Source organism: Rhamphochromis longiceps, linkage group LG9, assembly GCF_057381845.1.
Source record: "Rhamphochromis longiceps isolate RC_006_pf linkage group LG9, R_longiceps_female_GT1.1, whole genome shotgun sequence".
In the NCBI taxonomy this organism is placed as follows: Eukaryota; Metazoa; Chordata; class Actinopteri; order Cichliformes; family Cichlidae; genus Rhamphochromis; species Rhamphochromis longiceps.
In genome coordinates, this window is record NC_140565.1 from 35,667,721 (window position 1) to 35,683,005 (window position 15,285).

The following is a 15,285-nucleotide window of genomic DNA, read 5'->3' on the forward strand; positions in this document are numbered from 1 at the left end:
CTGCAGCTGGCCTTGTGCTGGCCCATGTGTGGGCCACCTCTGGAAACCAAATCTGGGCCACCAAAGGGCCGTCATTCTTTGCAGTGTGTGGGCCATGTGTAAGCACATTGTGTGGGCCATACCCATTTTGCTAGGTTACTATAGTAACAGACCTTCCAAAAAGTCTGAGCCCAGGTTTGGTGGGAGAAATTCAAGGATTTTTACTGGATGTTGCATAGTAGTAATGAGCGGGTGTCTGTGACTGCTGAGGCTCATATTGGTCTTGTTAAACAAAGAAACTTCCCGGAGGCCTCAGCAGGTCACAAATGTCTTCTTCACTAAGACATTTGACCAAACTATCAGTACATTTTCCAAAATCTGTTATTTTAATACAACATGAAACAGTACATTGTATTTTGTGAGACAGACGTTCTGTACAAACCAAACACACTTTGGATGGATGATATATGTTTTATTGGTATCTGTCTTTGGAACCTGAAAACAGTCGACAACGGGACAAAAACATGTCAAATTAACCATTAAAAACCTTTAAAAGAGGCCAAGAGTCGTTCATTCAGCTGTGAATCAAACATCATTAGTCATATGTTACATTGTATCTCAGCATTTATCATTCAAACACATTTATTTTCTACAGTTTCTCTTCAAATGAGAGAGCTTCTTTTGAAAAATCTCACTGAGACTAACCAGTTACGTAAAAGGATAATAAATCTGCGAGGATCTGCCCACACTGGATCCCTGGTTCTGTGACGAGAAGAAACGTGAGGCGTCGCTGAATGTTTCCATGCTCGCTGTGACCCAATCAGACGTTCCCAGACGAGCACCTGGACACTCGTGAGCTAAAGGTGATGGATGCAGCTCAAGTTGTTCCACAGCAAACCAGTTCTTAGGTCAAAGTTCTCTTTGTTGGAGGCAAAGGTGGACCTTTCCTGAACTCCACCTTAAGTTCTGGTTAAATTTTACAAACTGGGTAGGATGAAACGTCCGTCACTGGCAGCGAGAACACCGTGACTTTTGTGTGTGTGTGTCTAAAACTGTTCATCGTGATAGAGTTCGATGCACACTGAGGCCAAAAGTCTCACTGCTGTGTCTCTTTGAGATGGGACCTGCTGACGGAGTCACTTACACTCAGAGTGGCTCAAACTGTGGTTCTGGACCCAAAATGTGTCAGTGGACGAGTCTTTTCCCATCAGTGAGTGGCCAGTCTTACCTGGGCTCTCTGGCCATGAAGAGACCCGTTGATAGTTTTAAAACATTCTCTGGTTTTCTGAGATGCTCCGCCCACATCGACCTTCTCATTACAGCTCAAAAGTTCAGCGCAGTGTGGGCGTGGCCTTTTCCCTCCCATGCCTCTCCGCTTTCATCTGAAGCCCCTCCCTCCTGGATGAGGCGCTTCAGGACACTGAAGAGGCGCTGATGGACGCCCCTGCCTCCTCCTCCTCCTCCTCCACCACCACCACCTCCATCCTCCTCTGACTCCTCCACGCCCCCTTCAGTCGCTGAACACTCCTGCAGAGCTCGCTGCAGCTCCACCTGATGGAAAAAGACAATTTCAACACCAACATCACGTCTTAAACTCTCTAATCCACAAAACTCAGGACTTTAACTGCTGTCCTACATTAGATAATTTGCAGTTCATCAGTGTTTGCAGGAAAGCTGGGATTAAAGTCGGCTCGGAGTCGGATTTGATCGCTGAAACCAAATTATTATCCCTCCATCACTTGAATTCCCGAATGATGCTGGTGCCAGTTTCCCTTTCACGTTAGAGCTTCCTGGCTGAGGTTGTATTAAAATTATCTCTGAATCTACAGAAACACTACTGGCTGCTTTGATTGACAGGAGTCCTCCACATGTAACTGTAATTAACCCGGACCTCTGCACTGTGGATGTGCTGGAGCATTTTTAATGGCTTGGTGTGGAGCTGAGAAGGTTCACAGACACAGGAGGACATGCTGGTGTGACAGAGCAGGATGCTGGCGTGGGGTGAGATGGACCTCTGAAGATGTTTTCAAATACATTACCTGCAGAGGGAGCGCTGCTTTGGCCCCAAGCAGCGTGGGAGAAAACCACGGTCTAAAAATCTTCTCACAGATCACCTGAAGACGAAGAGGAAAAAGTCACAAATCACACATCGGACTCTCGAATTAGATGAAAAAGAAGAAGAAGAAGAAATCTGCAAAAAAAAGGGGAAAGCTTCCAAGTAAAGAAAAGTGAAGAAGAAGAAGAAGAAGAGCGCATCAGGAGAGGTAATCACAGAGGAGGAGGAGCAGTGAGTCTGAGCAGCACCTGATTGGTTTATCAGTATGCAGACGACATCACACACACACACACACACACACACACAATGACTTCTTTCTCTCCGGAGATGATTGGCAGGTTGAGGGTCATTGCTGGGTGCGCCCAAGAGACACCTGTGGAGCCTCACTTTGGCCAATGGCAGAGCAGCATGTTGTCAGCATGTCATCATCACTCATCTTCATCTTCTCCTTTCTTCTTCGTCTCTTTGTTCTTCGCCTCCTTTCCTCAGTTTTGGTTCAGTTGTCAGTTCATCTGTTTTTTCTCCTCTTTTGTGTCTTTGTTCCTTTTTCTTCATCACCTGAACTCTTTCCCACTTCCTTCCTCTCTGCTCCGACTTACTCTTATTTATGGTGATAATTGATTTTGTTCTGTCTCTGGTTTCTGTTACTTTCCTTTAAATTTCAGCTTCCTGTCCTCTCTCCTGGGATCCATCCACTCCGTTAGTTTCTAAGGTTCCCGCCTCAGACGCCGCCGTGTTTGCGCCTCCGGTCGTCACCTGTTAGAGAAACAGTTTCCGTCCGTCTCATATTTAAACGTCCTCTTTTGGTGGATGAATGCAGGTATCACGTATCACGAGTCATGTGATACGGGGCGATGAGAGTCCGTCCTGGTGTTGTCACGGCGATGGCGATGGTGACAGAAACGTCGGCTCAGCTTCTGGTGTCCTTTGTCCTCTGAGTTTGACGGGCTGATGAGTCAAAACAACTTCAAGCTAACAACGATCATCATAATACTACTACTGCTAACAATGTAATATAATGTAATATAATAATATAATATAATGTAATATAATAATATAATATAATGTAATGTAATATAATGTAATATAATAATATAATATAATGTAATGTAATATAATATAATGTAATGTAATATAATATAATGTAATGTAATATAATGTAATATAATGTAATGTAATATAATAATGTAATATAATATAATGTAATATAATATAATGTAATATAATGTAATATAATATAATGTAATGTAATATAATGTAATATAATATAATGTAATATAATGTAATGTAATATAATAATGTAATGTAATATAATGTAATGTAATATAATGTAATGTAATATAATGTAATATAATATAATATAATAATATAATGTAATATAATATAATATAATAATATAATGTAATATAATGTAATGTAATATAATAATGTAATGTAATGTAATATAATGTAATATAATATAATGTAATATAATGTAATATAATGTAATGTAATATAATATAATGTAATATAATATAATGTAATATAATGTAACATAATATAATGTAATATAATATAATATAATAATATAATGTAATATAATGTAATGTAATATAATAATGTAATGTAATGTAATATAATGTAATGTAATATAATGTAACATAATATAATGTAATATAATATAATATAATAATATAATGTAATGTAATATAATATAATGTAATATAATATAATGTAATATAATGTAATATAATATAATATAATGTAATGTAATGTAATATAATATAATGTAATGTAATATAATGTAATGTAATATTAGAATTGGCTTTAATTTTGTGATTATAATTTAATTTAAAAACAATTTAAAGGTAAAAGTAATTTATTAAAAGTAATTGTAAATGATTTAGAGAAATTCTCTAAGTTGTTTCACTTTAACATTATAAATAATAAAAATACTCTCCTAACATCTTCAGTTTAATAATAAAACAATTTTGAACAGCAATGAAACAACAATAACAACAATAATCATAATTCTGTAAATAAGTAAAGAAAGAGAGGAACCACAGCACAGAAACTGCTGGAATAATAAAGATGACAAATATTTTAATGTGAGCCTAAATCATGACTTCGTGCTGTAACTAATTTTGTGTTTTTGTTTCCAAGCAGATGACAAATGTAACTTTTTTCCATATTTAGAGAATAAAAATGTGTCTAATGTGAAGCTGCAGAGCGATGAGCCAGAAACTCCAAATTTATGCAGAAGTTTAGATTTAAAAATGGACTTTTGATGTGAAATACAATCAGATGAAATATTAAGAACATAAATATTTTACTCCCATCAGAGGATCTCAGATGTGAGAGCAAAGGTCACGGCCCCCACACCTCACCGCTCTTTAACAATCATAAACAATAAAAAAGTGAATAAATTCATAATTAAGTTCATAATTAAAGTAATAAACTGCATGAATCTGACATATAGATAAATTGTGTCGACTCTTCAGGTTTAATTTGATACAGAAATAAAATCGACAGAAATGAAAATGAATTTTTCAGTATAAAACTTTTCACTTTTTTCTTTAAAAGTTATTTTATTGATCAAATATACAAAATGCATTTAAAAAAGAGAGAAAATCGTTTCCTCAGCAGCAGTGAGCCTGCAGACAAAATCACCTGCACAGGTAAATAAACAGGTTGAAACTCTGCCTGTCAGCAGGATCAGGCCGGTCAGTAATTATCATTCCACACTTTTCCACACGTGTAATTAGACGTTGTGGACGATCGACGGTGGAAGAGGAGAAACAGACCAACCCTGTAATTTTCTGCAGAGCGAGCCGACGGCTCAGCGCTCGCGCCGAGGAATGAAAAACATCCACACAGGTGGACAAAGACTCGGAGAGGAACAAAGACACTTTTAATTTTAGACGCTTTTGTTTCTCAGAGTTCTGCTTAATTATACAAAATGATTTTTATTTATTATAAAACTTTCTCCTTTTAGCCAGTTTATTTCCTCTGCAGACTGAAAGTTTTATTACTCACTATTATTTTACAAAAAACACAAAACTCGTCTAAAACCTGATCATTTTGTACAGTAAATAGATAAACATAAATAGATACATACGTAATAATAATAATAATAATTTCATAGGAGGGAAAAATAAAAGAGTTAAAGTGTTAAACTGAACGGACTTTGATGGTTTAGTCATGTGACCGCTGCATTTGAGAGAATAAAATCACACCAAATTAAAGTGTCACAATAAAACACATTTTCAGCAGATTTTTACAAAATAAAAGCTCAAAGCTGAAAGTGTCACAGTGAGGTCACAGGGCCTCGCTTACCTGCAGGTTGCTGTTGCTGCGGCGTGGGCTGCACCTGCGTTTGCTCAGGTTACACCTGGACGAGCAGTCGAAGAAGTTGCAGTCGTCGTCGCTGCTGCAGTTCTGTTCCAGGATGTCCCTCATCTTCGGCTCGAAGAACGCCATGTCCACGTCGATCGCCACCACCTGCAGGACACACCAGAGGACACCCGCCCTGTGTGAGCCCATGCTGCAGGATTATCCACACCTTATATTTTCAAAGGTGCAAAACATGACACACAGCCTGGATGTGCTCACGCCATCCCAGCACGCTACATAAATAAAAAACGTGTCCCACATGACGAGCTCAGATCTGCCTGAAATTCTGCCCTCGAGCTCAGAAACCTTCAGGTGCTGCGGCTCTATGAACACGGACTCTGTGGGCTGAACACAAACACAGTGAGGCCTGAAGTTCTTCAGATATTTGGATGTGTGAGCTGTAACGGCAGATTTGGAGCTCTGTAGAAACCAAAAACTGAAGATGCATGAAGTGAAATCCTGCCGTAACAATCTGTGACGGATGCACAGAAAGTGTTTCAAAGCTCAGACTGAAAGGAATGAATTAAATCAGCATCACAAAGGTTTTATAATAACAGAAAACAGGTGGTGTTAGGGTTCATTTAAATGTTTACACGTCATGAAATTATTATAACATTTTAAACTAATCAGAATTTTAATTTGCTACAAAAGAGACGAGAATCCAATAAAAATGAGCCACTGACAATTTTCACTCCACTACATTCGATCCAGTTTTTAGGACATGGAATCAAAATAAAAGAAAGCTTCTGATAAATTTCTAAACTACAAAAAGACTCTTTTCGTCTTTATTATTCAAATGAGACTTTACAGAGATTCTTTTGTGCGGAGGAAAAGTGAAAGGAGTTTTAAAGGCCAAATGTCCCCCAGCAGTAAAATATGAAAACATGTTTTTCAGATTTTTCAGATGAGTGATAAAAATCTCACACAGTTTAAATGTGTGTGTGGGCCTCCGGTCACTCCACCGCTCAAAGCACGTTTACTGCAGTGAGTGTTTTTCATCGTCTCAAACTCACATCTTTCTCTCCTGAGCTTGTGAGATTTTTCTTTCATATTTATGACGTCAAACTGAAGTTTGGAGGGTTTTCTTGGAGTAACAATCTGCCGGTCTGTATTATTTAAATCAGCCCTGATGCAGGAGAGACGCACTGACAGGACGCTCGTTTGCTTCTGGCCCGACAGAGATGAAGATCTTCCACAGGCAGTTTCATTTTTTTTACAAACAGCTTTGATCATCTGGAACTATTTTCTGCGGTGGATTAATCGTCACGCCGTGCGGTGTGTGTTGATGTCCTGGATTATATTACCAGTTTGTAAGCAGCAGCGTGTCTCTGTGACACAGAGCCTGGCAGTGCTCGGGAGGTCTGCTGGGAATAATCTGCAGATAAAAATCTCTTTAACGAGATGAAATGACTCCACTCACACCTGGAGTAAACGAGCACAGGCTGCACGGTGGTTTTACGGTGCTGGCATTATTAAGTGAGGGCAGTTAAACATGTTCCATGTCAGCACTTTGACAGGAAAAACATTAATCCTGCAAAACCGGGAGAACAATTGTGAGCCTCTGCTTTACTTGACTTTTGTTGGCGCTACAAACGCCTCATTTTTTTCCCTTTAACTGCTCATTTTCCAGCGATCAGGGGCTGAACAATGAGAGATAAAATAGCTTAGGCTGAGCTGTGATTGTTGGCTGGAGTCCAGCGCCGACCTGAAGTGCTGCTGATTTAACGACAAACCATAAAAGCTTCAGATAACGCTGAGAAAACAAACCCTGCTCGGTTCCCTCCATCCAGACGCTCCGGCTCTGATTTATGACCGCAGGAAAAACACCAAAGTCCACTTCTCATTCTAGAGTAAGCAAGCTTATACTTTTAATTTTAACATTACAGATATTAATAAAGACGGATGAGAAGTTTGATCACGGGGTGATTAATGGGGACTTGGAGATGAGGACGTCTGGCTCCAGCTCATGGAAAACTTTATTTTTAGTCTTTCGTGTGACTGATGGGCCGAGGATCCATCAGAGGTGACAGCCGCTGGATTTGACTCCAGGCACGAGAACAAAGACGCTGAGATTATTTCATCTTTCTCAGAGTTCGGGGATCTTGTTGGGTTTGAGGGTTGAATGAATGAACAATCATCAAAAATCATCAACAGTCCAAAAACTCCACCCTCCAAGGTCTCCGTGTCCTCGTTCATATCTGGACTGCTTCCAGGCTGGTGCCCGTTCCTGGAAATCCCCTCTGATTGTTTCCCTCAGTGAGGCTGTGAGGCACGACCTCCACCCTGGACTTTATTTCAATGGTGTCCGTCAAGTTGCAGGGCGGTAAATCTCAGCCTTCATACAGGAACAGACTGCCGCACACTGCATCAGTGTGCTCTAAAATCATTGGCCTGCCTGTCAGAACTCTGACAGGTTTTCAGCCAACAGGCCCTCAGACAGGCAGCCAAAATCATCAACAACCCCTCTCACATTCTTCACCCCACATTTCAATGCCTCCCCTCTGGGCGACGCCTCTGCTGCATTTCCTGCAGGACTGAGAGGAGGAGGAGCGCCACCATTGTCCCCAAAGCAGCTCTGCTTTTTAACTCCTGCCGATAAGAACATTTCCCACACCAGAAACATAAACTAGTCTGTTTTTACACTGCTGACACTTTACTCACTTACAGTTATTTATTCACCTTTCAGTCACTTTTGTGTATATACTGTATATTCTGTGTATCTTAATTGCCCCTTGGGGATAAATAAAGTCTTTCTGATTCTGATAATGTGCGTGAACGTCCTCACAAAGACAGAAGTACCCAGGTGTGTGTTTGCACAATGACCTTCTCTCCCCAGCAGCAGCGTCACATCTTCTTCCTTTAGCTAAAAAAATATCTGTTCAAGAAAAACCTCACGTAATCCGCCGTCCAGCATCTGATTTCCATCTTTGCTCTAATAGCTTTCTAAAAACACGTCCCTTTTATCTCTTTTCTCCCAGCTCCCTGCCTTGCTTTCATCCTTCTTACGTTCATTATATCCTCAGCCAGCATTAAAGCCATTCAGCCCTCCTCCGTGGTTTCTGAGTCACTGCAAAGACAAAGCAGAGTGAGCGTGTTCAAAGTCACACCTGAGGACTTACCGTGAGGTCCTTCCTGATGGCAAAGTTCTCCGGTTTGATGTCGCAGAGGTGTAGCTTGTGGGTGAAGTCATTGTCAAAGTGCCACACCATGTCCAGGAAGCTCAGCGCGATGCGGTGCATCATCTCTCGGGCCTTCCACCTGGCTCGGTCTCCGCCTTCACCCTGATCCTGAACCTCAGAAATGGCCACGTCATCCAGGGAAAAGATGTTCTGGTCCCAGGCGTGCCCGGCTGAGAGGTACTCCACAGCGTAGAAGTGACCACAGGAGCCCAGCACCTTGGCCACGTGGGTGCTGAGGTCCTGCAGGACTCTGGAGACCAGAGGGAACAGAAAGCAGATACAATGAGGCCAAAGTGATGTCACAGGAAGTCATCATCAGGACAAACATGGAGACAATAAGCTGAAAACTGATAAAACAAGTGTCTTTACTCAGAAGAAGGTTTAAGCTCCAGAGAAGAGTCCGTACTGGATCTGTTACACTGATCTGTGGACCAGACTCTACCAGAGATATCATGAAGTCTTTCTTCATAACTAAACTCTGAGGTGTTCTGGCAGTATCGGGATGGATGGACACATGGATGGATGGAGGAAGTTGGATAGATGGATGGATGGCCACATGTTGGATCGATGGATGTATGGATGCATGGATGGATAGATGGCCTGTATTTATATATAGCGCTTTACTAGTCCCTAAGGACTCCAAAGCGCATCCAGTCATCCACCCATACATACTGGTGATGGCAGCTACATTGTAGTCACAGCCACCCTGGGGCGCACTGACAGACGCGAGGCTGCCGGACACTGGCGCCACCGGGCCCTCTGACCACCACCAGTAGGCTACGGGTGAAGTGTCTTGCCCAAGGACACAACGACCGAGACTGTCGGAGCCGGGGCTTGAACCGGCAACCTTCCAATTACAAGGCGACCTCCCAACTCTTGAGCCACAATCGACCCACATGAATTGATGTTGGATGTATGGATGGATTAATGGATGGATGGATGGATGGACACATGTTGGATTGATGGATGGAGGAAGTTGGATAGATAGATGGACAGATGTTGGTTGGATGGATGCATGGATGTGCAACCTCGCTCATCTGTGCTTTTGTACCCCTTCACAGTCGCGGTCTGTGCACACAGAGGTTTGCACGTTTCCAGCAGTGGATCCGTCTTTGTGGACCGAGCAGTTTTGGTTCGTTACCTTCTGGTAACTTGAGTTCTTGAACTTGAAGGAATCATCACGGATGAAAATCTGGAGACCACACAGGTGTTTTTATCTGATCTCGTTTATGAGCCATTACTTTACTTCCTGTCTGTTTGGGGGCATGCTGACTGTCGTCTACTCCAGGAAATACAGCAGCGTGTCCTTCACACAGGCTTCCTTCAGTAAAACTAAACTAACCCACTAAGCTGTAACAGCCTCGGCTGTCTAACCACGCACCTCTGTCTCCTCCCTCCTGCTCAGTGAAGGTGAACAGAGCTCAGACACCAAAACACTTGAGTGTGAACACATTAGTACCAGTGATGTAAAATAATGCTCTCTATAAAACAGCCGGTGATGAATGGGTTCTTCTTCAGGTGGGGATAAAATGTGGAAAAGACTTTTAATCAGCTGCAGCTCGATGAGAGCTGATATCAGACTCTGTGGTGTCTCCAGCTCCTCTGTTGTGTCTGACCTGCAGAGCTCCACATTCACACAGCTGCTTTCCTCCATTTGTCACTGCAGCAGCACAGGTCACCTCCGCTCACTGCTTTTACTTTTGGATGCCAGCCTGCCGGTGTCTGAACGTCTCTCAGACTGAAGCTAATTTCACTCGTTTTCTTTTGTTCTCCAGTTGTGCTCATGAAAAATCAGACATTTTAAAAGTGAAACGTGAACAAAGAAGCCAGGACTAAAACGTTTTTTAAATATTCTTTTGGTCATTTTTCTTTAGGGTTAAAACTCAGAGACAAAACATGACATATTTCAGCTGCTTCACAGGAAAAATCACAAAATGTTTTACTTTGAAAGTAAACTTTGTCAGTAAAAATGGAGGTCCTGTCTGTGCTGCCAGGTTCTCAGGTAAACCGCTGAACCTCGAACTCGATTTAAACCCTCGATTAAACAGGCGAGCATCGATCTTCAATAAATGCATCTGTTTATTGGAGCATCTCAGAACCTCAGGAAGAGTCAAACATACTGACACCATCCAAATCCTCCACCTGTTCAGGGTTTACCTGAGGAAGGTGTACTCCTCCTGCTGCAGCAGGGCCCAGAGCGAGGCCAGCTCCGCTCTTGAGTAACTCATCTCTCTGTTTTTCAGCTTTTTGCCCAAAAGTCTGGCCAGGGAGCTGTTGTTCACTCCTCCTCCTCTGTCTGCATCCTCGTTCTCCTCAGCCAGCCCCAGGGAGTTTCGTACCTGAGGTGACAGGAAGTGAAGTTTGACTCATAGAAACTTTGACTCGTCAGCACCAAACTGAAGCCGCTTACCTCCAGAGTGGCGTAAAAGACGACATCGAGCGGGGAGAGCTCTTCGGCTGCGTCCTGTGGGGGCGAGGACAAGCAGGAGAGTTATTTTAAAACAAGCCGCCCTTCCGGAGCGAGTGGGCACGAGGGTGGTGACATCACCTGGTAGTCCAGAATTCCCAGAGGCTCGTAGGAGGAGAAGTTCTCCAGCTTGGACTTGAGGATGATGGGGCTTCCTCTCCAGCGCGCCTCGATCACCTTCTTCCCGTTCTCGTAGTAGAGGCAGCGTTTGTACTCGACCAGGCCGAGCACGCACAGGTCCTCGCACATGTCGCCCGTCACCGAGCCCTCGCTGAACTCCAGACACTGAGACACAGAGCAGAGGTCAAAGGTCACTCGGCAACATCTTTTCATTCAGTCTGATAATGTTCCTTTCAGCAGCTCCGCAGTTCCCCTGCAGCGAGCACGCAAAACATTAAAAACCAGCTGTCAGCAGGTTTTACAATGAAAATATTAAAACCCTGAATATTTATTCATGTTAACTAATACTTTCATTTATTCATGAACTTAAATTTATGACTTTAATCTCAGAAAACACAAGATTTGTTTCTGCTCTCTTAGAAAATCTAATTTTTCCTCAAATATTTATGACTTTAATCACACATGGTGTCATATTTTGTCCTAATAACTTCTCAGATATTCTGAGCTTCAGCTTTACTTCAACTTTCTGCTGTAGGATTTCAAAGTAATCTGACTGAACTGTGATGATGGGCGAGAAGTGATGACAACAGTCTAAAGTTTGGTCATTAGTTGACTTTAAAGACCAGGTAGCTCCAAGCCCTCCTGGGTTTTAAATGCACCTTAGAACACACATGCATCAACACTACAATGAGCGGGTGGAGGGAGGTTTGGAGTCTTCTCTCACCCCCGTTCTCTGCGACCTGCTGGAGCAGGGGGGCTAGGAGGAGGAGTTGGCCGTCCGACTGCGGTCTGGAGTGTGGAGCCTTCCTGCTGCTGCGGAGTCGGGGCGGTCTGCCTCCCCCCACCGCAGGGAAAAGGGAAACACCACCTGGGTCTGGGTGCAGTTCCCCCCTCCAGGGGCGGGGGCACCTAGACCCGGTTTGTAGAGTACGCTTGGGGAGTGTGATCATGTGTACAGCGTCTCTTTATGTCTGTCTCCACGTTGGTTGAGTGTGGAGTAAGTGCATATGAGAGCATGAGGGTGGGAATGGATGTTTGTGTCTGTGTGTGCCTGTATGTCTGTGTCTATATGTCAGGTTGGGTGTCAGGCGCCACCTCTCTGGGGACACCTCAGGCCCTCCAAGGTTTGGAGGTCTATCTCCCCCTACCACCACTTCCCCTGCCAGTGGCAGACCCCCTCAGACATCGGTGCGTTGGTGGTTCTTTGTGTCCGGGGATGGGCGTCCAGGTACACACCGGCTCACTCCTTGGCGGCCGCTTATCGGGGCCTGGAGCCTGGGGCTCGCTCGGGCCACTTCGGAGGTGGGGTGCCCCCGGCCTCTCGGCCTGGGGCTCGGTCACTCAGGCACAGCTGGCTGCCGGCGGAGCTCACGGGCGCGTCACTGCAACTCCCCCTGGCTTCTGCTCCGCGGCTGCTGAGTGAGCCCTCATCTGGGACTCTCCTCAGCTCTTTCCGGGACAGTGGCGCGGCTGCCCCTCTGTTGGTCTTCCTTGGTCTCTTGTGTTCTGGGGGCCTCTGGATGTCTGGAGTTTTGATCTCCTCCATACCTGCTTCATGCCCTGGAGGACGGGGCTGTGGCCCCCCCACACCCTCTAGCAGATCATTACATGAAGGAACCTTTTAAAAAACAAAAAACAAGCGCGTCCATGCTCACAGGTGTACACACGGGTGATCACACCCACAAACTACACCCTTTTTGGCTCCTACCTCAAAGCACACTGTGTTCTGTTGATCTTATGTGCTGCACAATAATGTTTAACATTTAGTATTTACTGTCATATTCCCATATATCATTGTGATGTTGTTTATTCTATTACTCTTGTTCTCTTCTGCTTGCTTTCTTTTTTCTTTCTCAGCAGGTGACCCAGGTGATTGATATATGCATTTTTTTTCTCTGCCCGTTCTGTTGGTTTTTGTTTTTTGCCCTTCTCCCCCGTCCCTCTTCTCAGCTGTTTCTCTTCCCCTCTTTCTTTCTCCCCTTCTTTCCCCCAGTCAAGTCTGTCCCGTATTCAGTAAGTGAAAAAAAAAAAAAAAAAAAAAAAAAAGACCAAAGAAAATAAAGTTCATGGCAGCAAATCACTGTTTTGCTCCTCATCTTCCCTCCAGCTCCTGATTTTCTTTTTCCTAATCTCTGAAACCCTGCAGGAGACGATCTCACATCTGAGTGAGAGAAATGAGTGCACACACACACACACACACACACACACACACACACACACACACACACAGACACACACACACACACACACACACACACAGACACACACACACACACACAGACACACACACACACACACACACTGTGTCTGAGCAGCTCAGTGTCCGGAGGTGTGAGCGTCGGGTTGTTCTTCTCGGGGATTAGGCGGTTAATCCTCTCTGCTCACATTCCAACACAAGCATCAGTCGGTAAGAAGCTCAGAGGCCCAGACCGACTTCACAATCGCACACCTGCACCTGCCGCTGCCCGCCATGCCATAGCTCTTACTCTTACATTACCTGCGCTTTAAAACCCAACTTTAATAAATCAAATCCTCACATCACTTCGCACAGGGACGAGAAATTTATGCTCCCAGAGGAGCCACAATCAGAGACTCTCTGTTTAAGGCTTCTGCACGATGCTTCTGTCTGATACCTGTCAGTGACAAATTCATTTATTTTGATTTATAAACTCTTGGTCTTGCATATCTCCTGTGTTCCTCTCAATAAACAAAGATGTTTCCACCATGAAGTGATGCTTAAAATTCAACAGAAGTTGAAGTGAGGGATGCTCAGGAATAGTTAATAGTTATTTATCTCCTGCTGGACCACAGCGCTGTGCAGCTGAATAAAAAATAAAAGTATGAAAATGAAGCTGAGACAGTAACGTGAGTCGTGTTAGGGAGGCAGGAAGTGCAGGAGACAGAAAAGCGGAGGACGAGATAGCGCAGGAGGACAGATAAGGCGGGCAGGTATGCAGACGGGTTAATTGGCCTGGGAGAGAGAGGCCCTGATAACGGCTGATGACAGCAGAGCGATGATGAACGAGCCTTCATCCTCTCAGCGTCCCACGGTTAACGTGATGAAGGGGAGAGTTTAGATAACGGGATGTTCAGCCCTTCGTCTGTTTCCTGACTCATAAACATCTGCACATGGTTCATAAATCCCGATGAGAGCGGATGGTGACGTCTCTGTGAGGTGCTTGGCTCAAAGTGACACTGAGCAGGCTGTTAGAGACTGGAGTCAGCTGCTTTCACACTGACCGTGGGAAAAGCAGCACTCACAGGGATTTAAAGGATGTGAAGCTTCCAGGAATAAAACCTCAGAGAAGACAGCCTTCATGTTGGATGGGAGTCGCTGACATTTTAGCTTTGAAATCTTTCTGCTTCAACACGCCAGAATTCAAAGGTGTCACTCAGTTTTAATATCACCAGAGATGGTTACTGCCCATTACAGTAATTACAATTACAGATTACATATAATTTAATTTTTGCTTGATGCATAAAGTTAAAAGATAACTAATAAAACAAATTTTAAAAAGAGACTTTTTCATTTGATTACATTTTGTATGATGGATTATGCAGAAAAAGTAGACTTGGGCTGAAAGATCTATCGCTTTATTACCTATTCAGGTTGTAAATCATGTTTTTAAAAGGTAACTAAGTAACTACTTTTGAAAATAAGTAATCAGTAAAGTAACGGGATTACTTTTTGGTGGAAGTAATCAGTAATTAGTTGCTGATTATTTTTTTCAAGTAACTTGACCAACACTGAATATCACAACCACAAACTCTGAAGTCCACGAAAATGTACAAAACACTCAAAGCAAGCTGTGCTCAGACTATTTTCACATCACTCTTATTCCCAAAGATGATAGATGAATGGATGTTGGATGGATGGGTGGATGGATGGATGGATGGATGGATGGATGGATGTTGGATGGATGGATGGATGGATGGATGGAAGGATTAATGGATGGATGGATGGATGGATGGATGGATGGACGGATGTTGGATGGATCGATGGATTCATGGATGGGTGGATGGATGGGTGGATGGATGGATGGGTGGAAGGATTAATGGATGATGATGGATGGATGGATGGATGGATGGATTAATGGATGGATGGATGGGTG

General features: G+C 43.4%; 1 protein-coding gene across 3 annotated transcripts in view; it reads right to left on the reverse strand.

Moving 5' to 3' along the window:
• Nucleotides 1-442: 442 nt before the first annotated feature.
• The window catches only part of dipk1c (divergent protein kinase domain 1C), a 44,403-nt gene continuing 29,560 nt past the window's right edge, over nucleotides 443-15,285 (reverse strand). For 2 of the 3 annotated variants that reach the window (XM_085417655.1, XM_085417656.1), the window contains exons 3-9: nucleotides 11,135-11,338; nucleotides 10,997-11,050; nucleotides 10,744-10,925; nucleotides 8,515-8,836; nucleotides 5,351-5,515; nucleotides 2,019-2,093; nucleotides 443-1,530 (exon numbers count right to left, since the gene is read on the reverse strand). In XM_085417655.1, the coding sequence (XP_085273781.1) occupies nucleotides 1,303-1,530; nucleotides 2,019-2,093; nucleotides 5,351-5,515; nucleotides 8,515-8,836; nucleotides 10,744-10,925; nucleotides 10,997-11,050; nucleotides 11,135-11,338 (1,230 nt within the window). In that variant the 3' untranslated portion in view covers nucleotides 443-1,302. The remainder of the gene's footprint in view (nucleotides 1,531-2,018; nucleotides 2,094-5,350; nucleotides 5,516-8,514; nucleotides 8,837-10,743; nucleotides 10,926-10,996; nucleotides 11,051-11,134; nucleotides 11,339-15,285) is intronic. The other variant, XM_085417657.1, reaches the window with a different exon arrangement.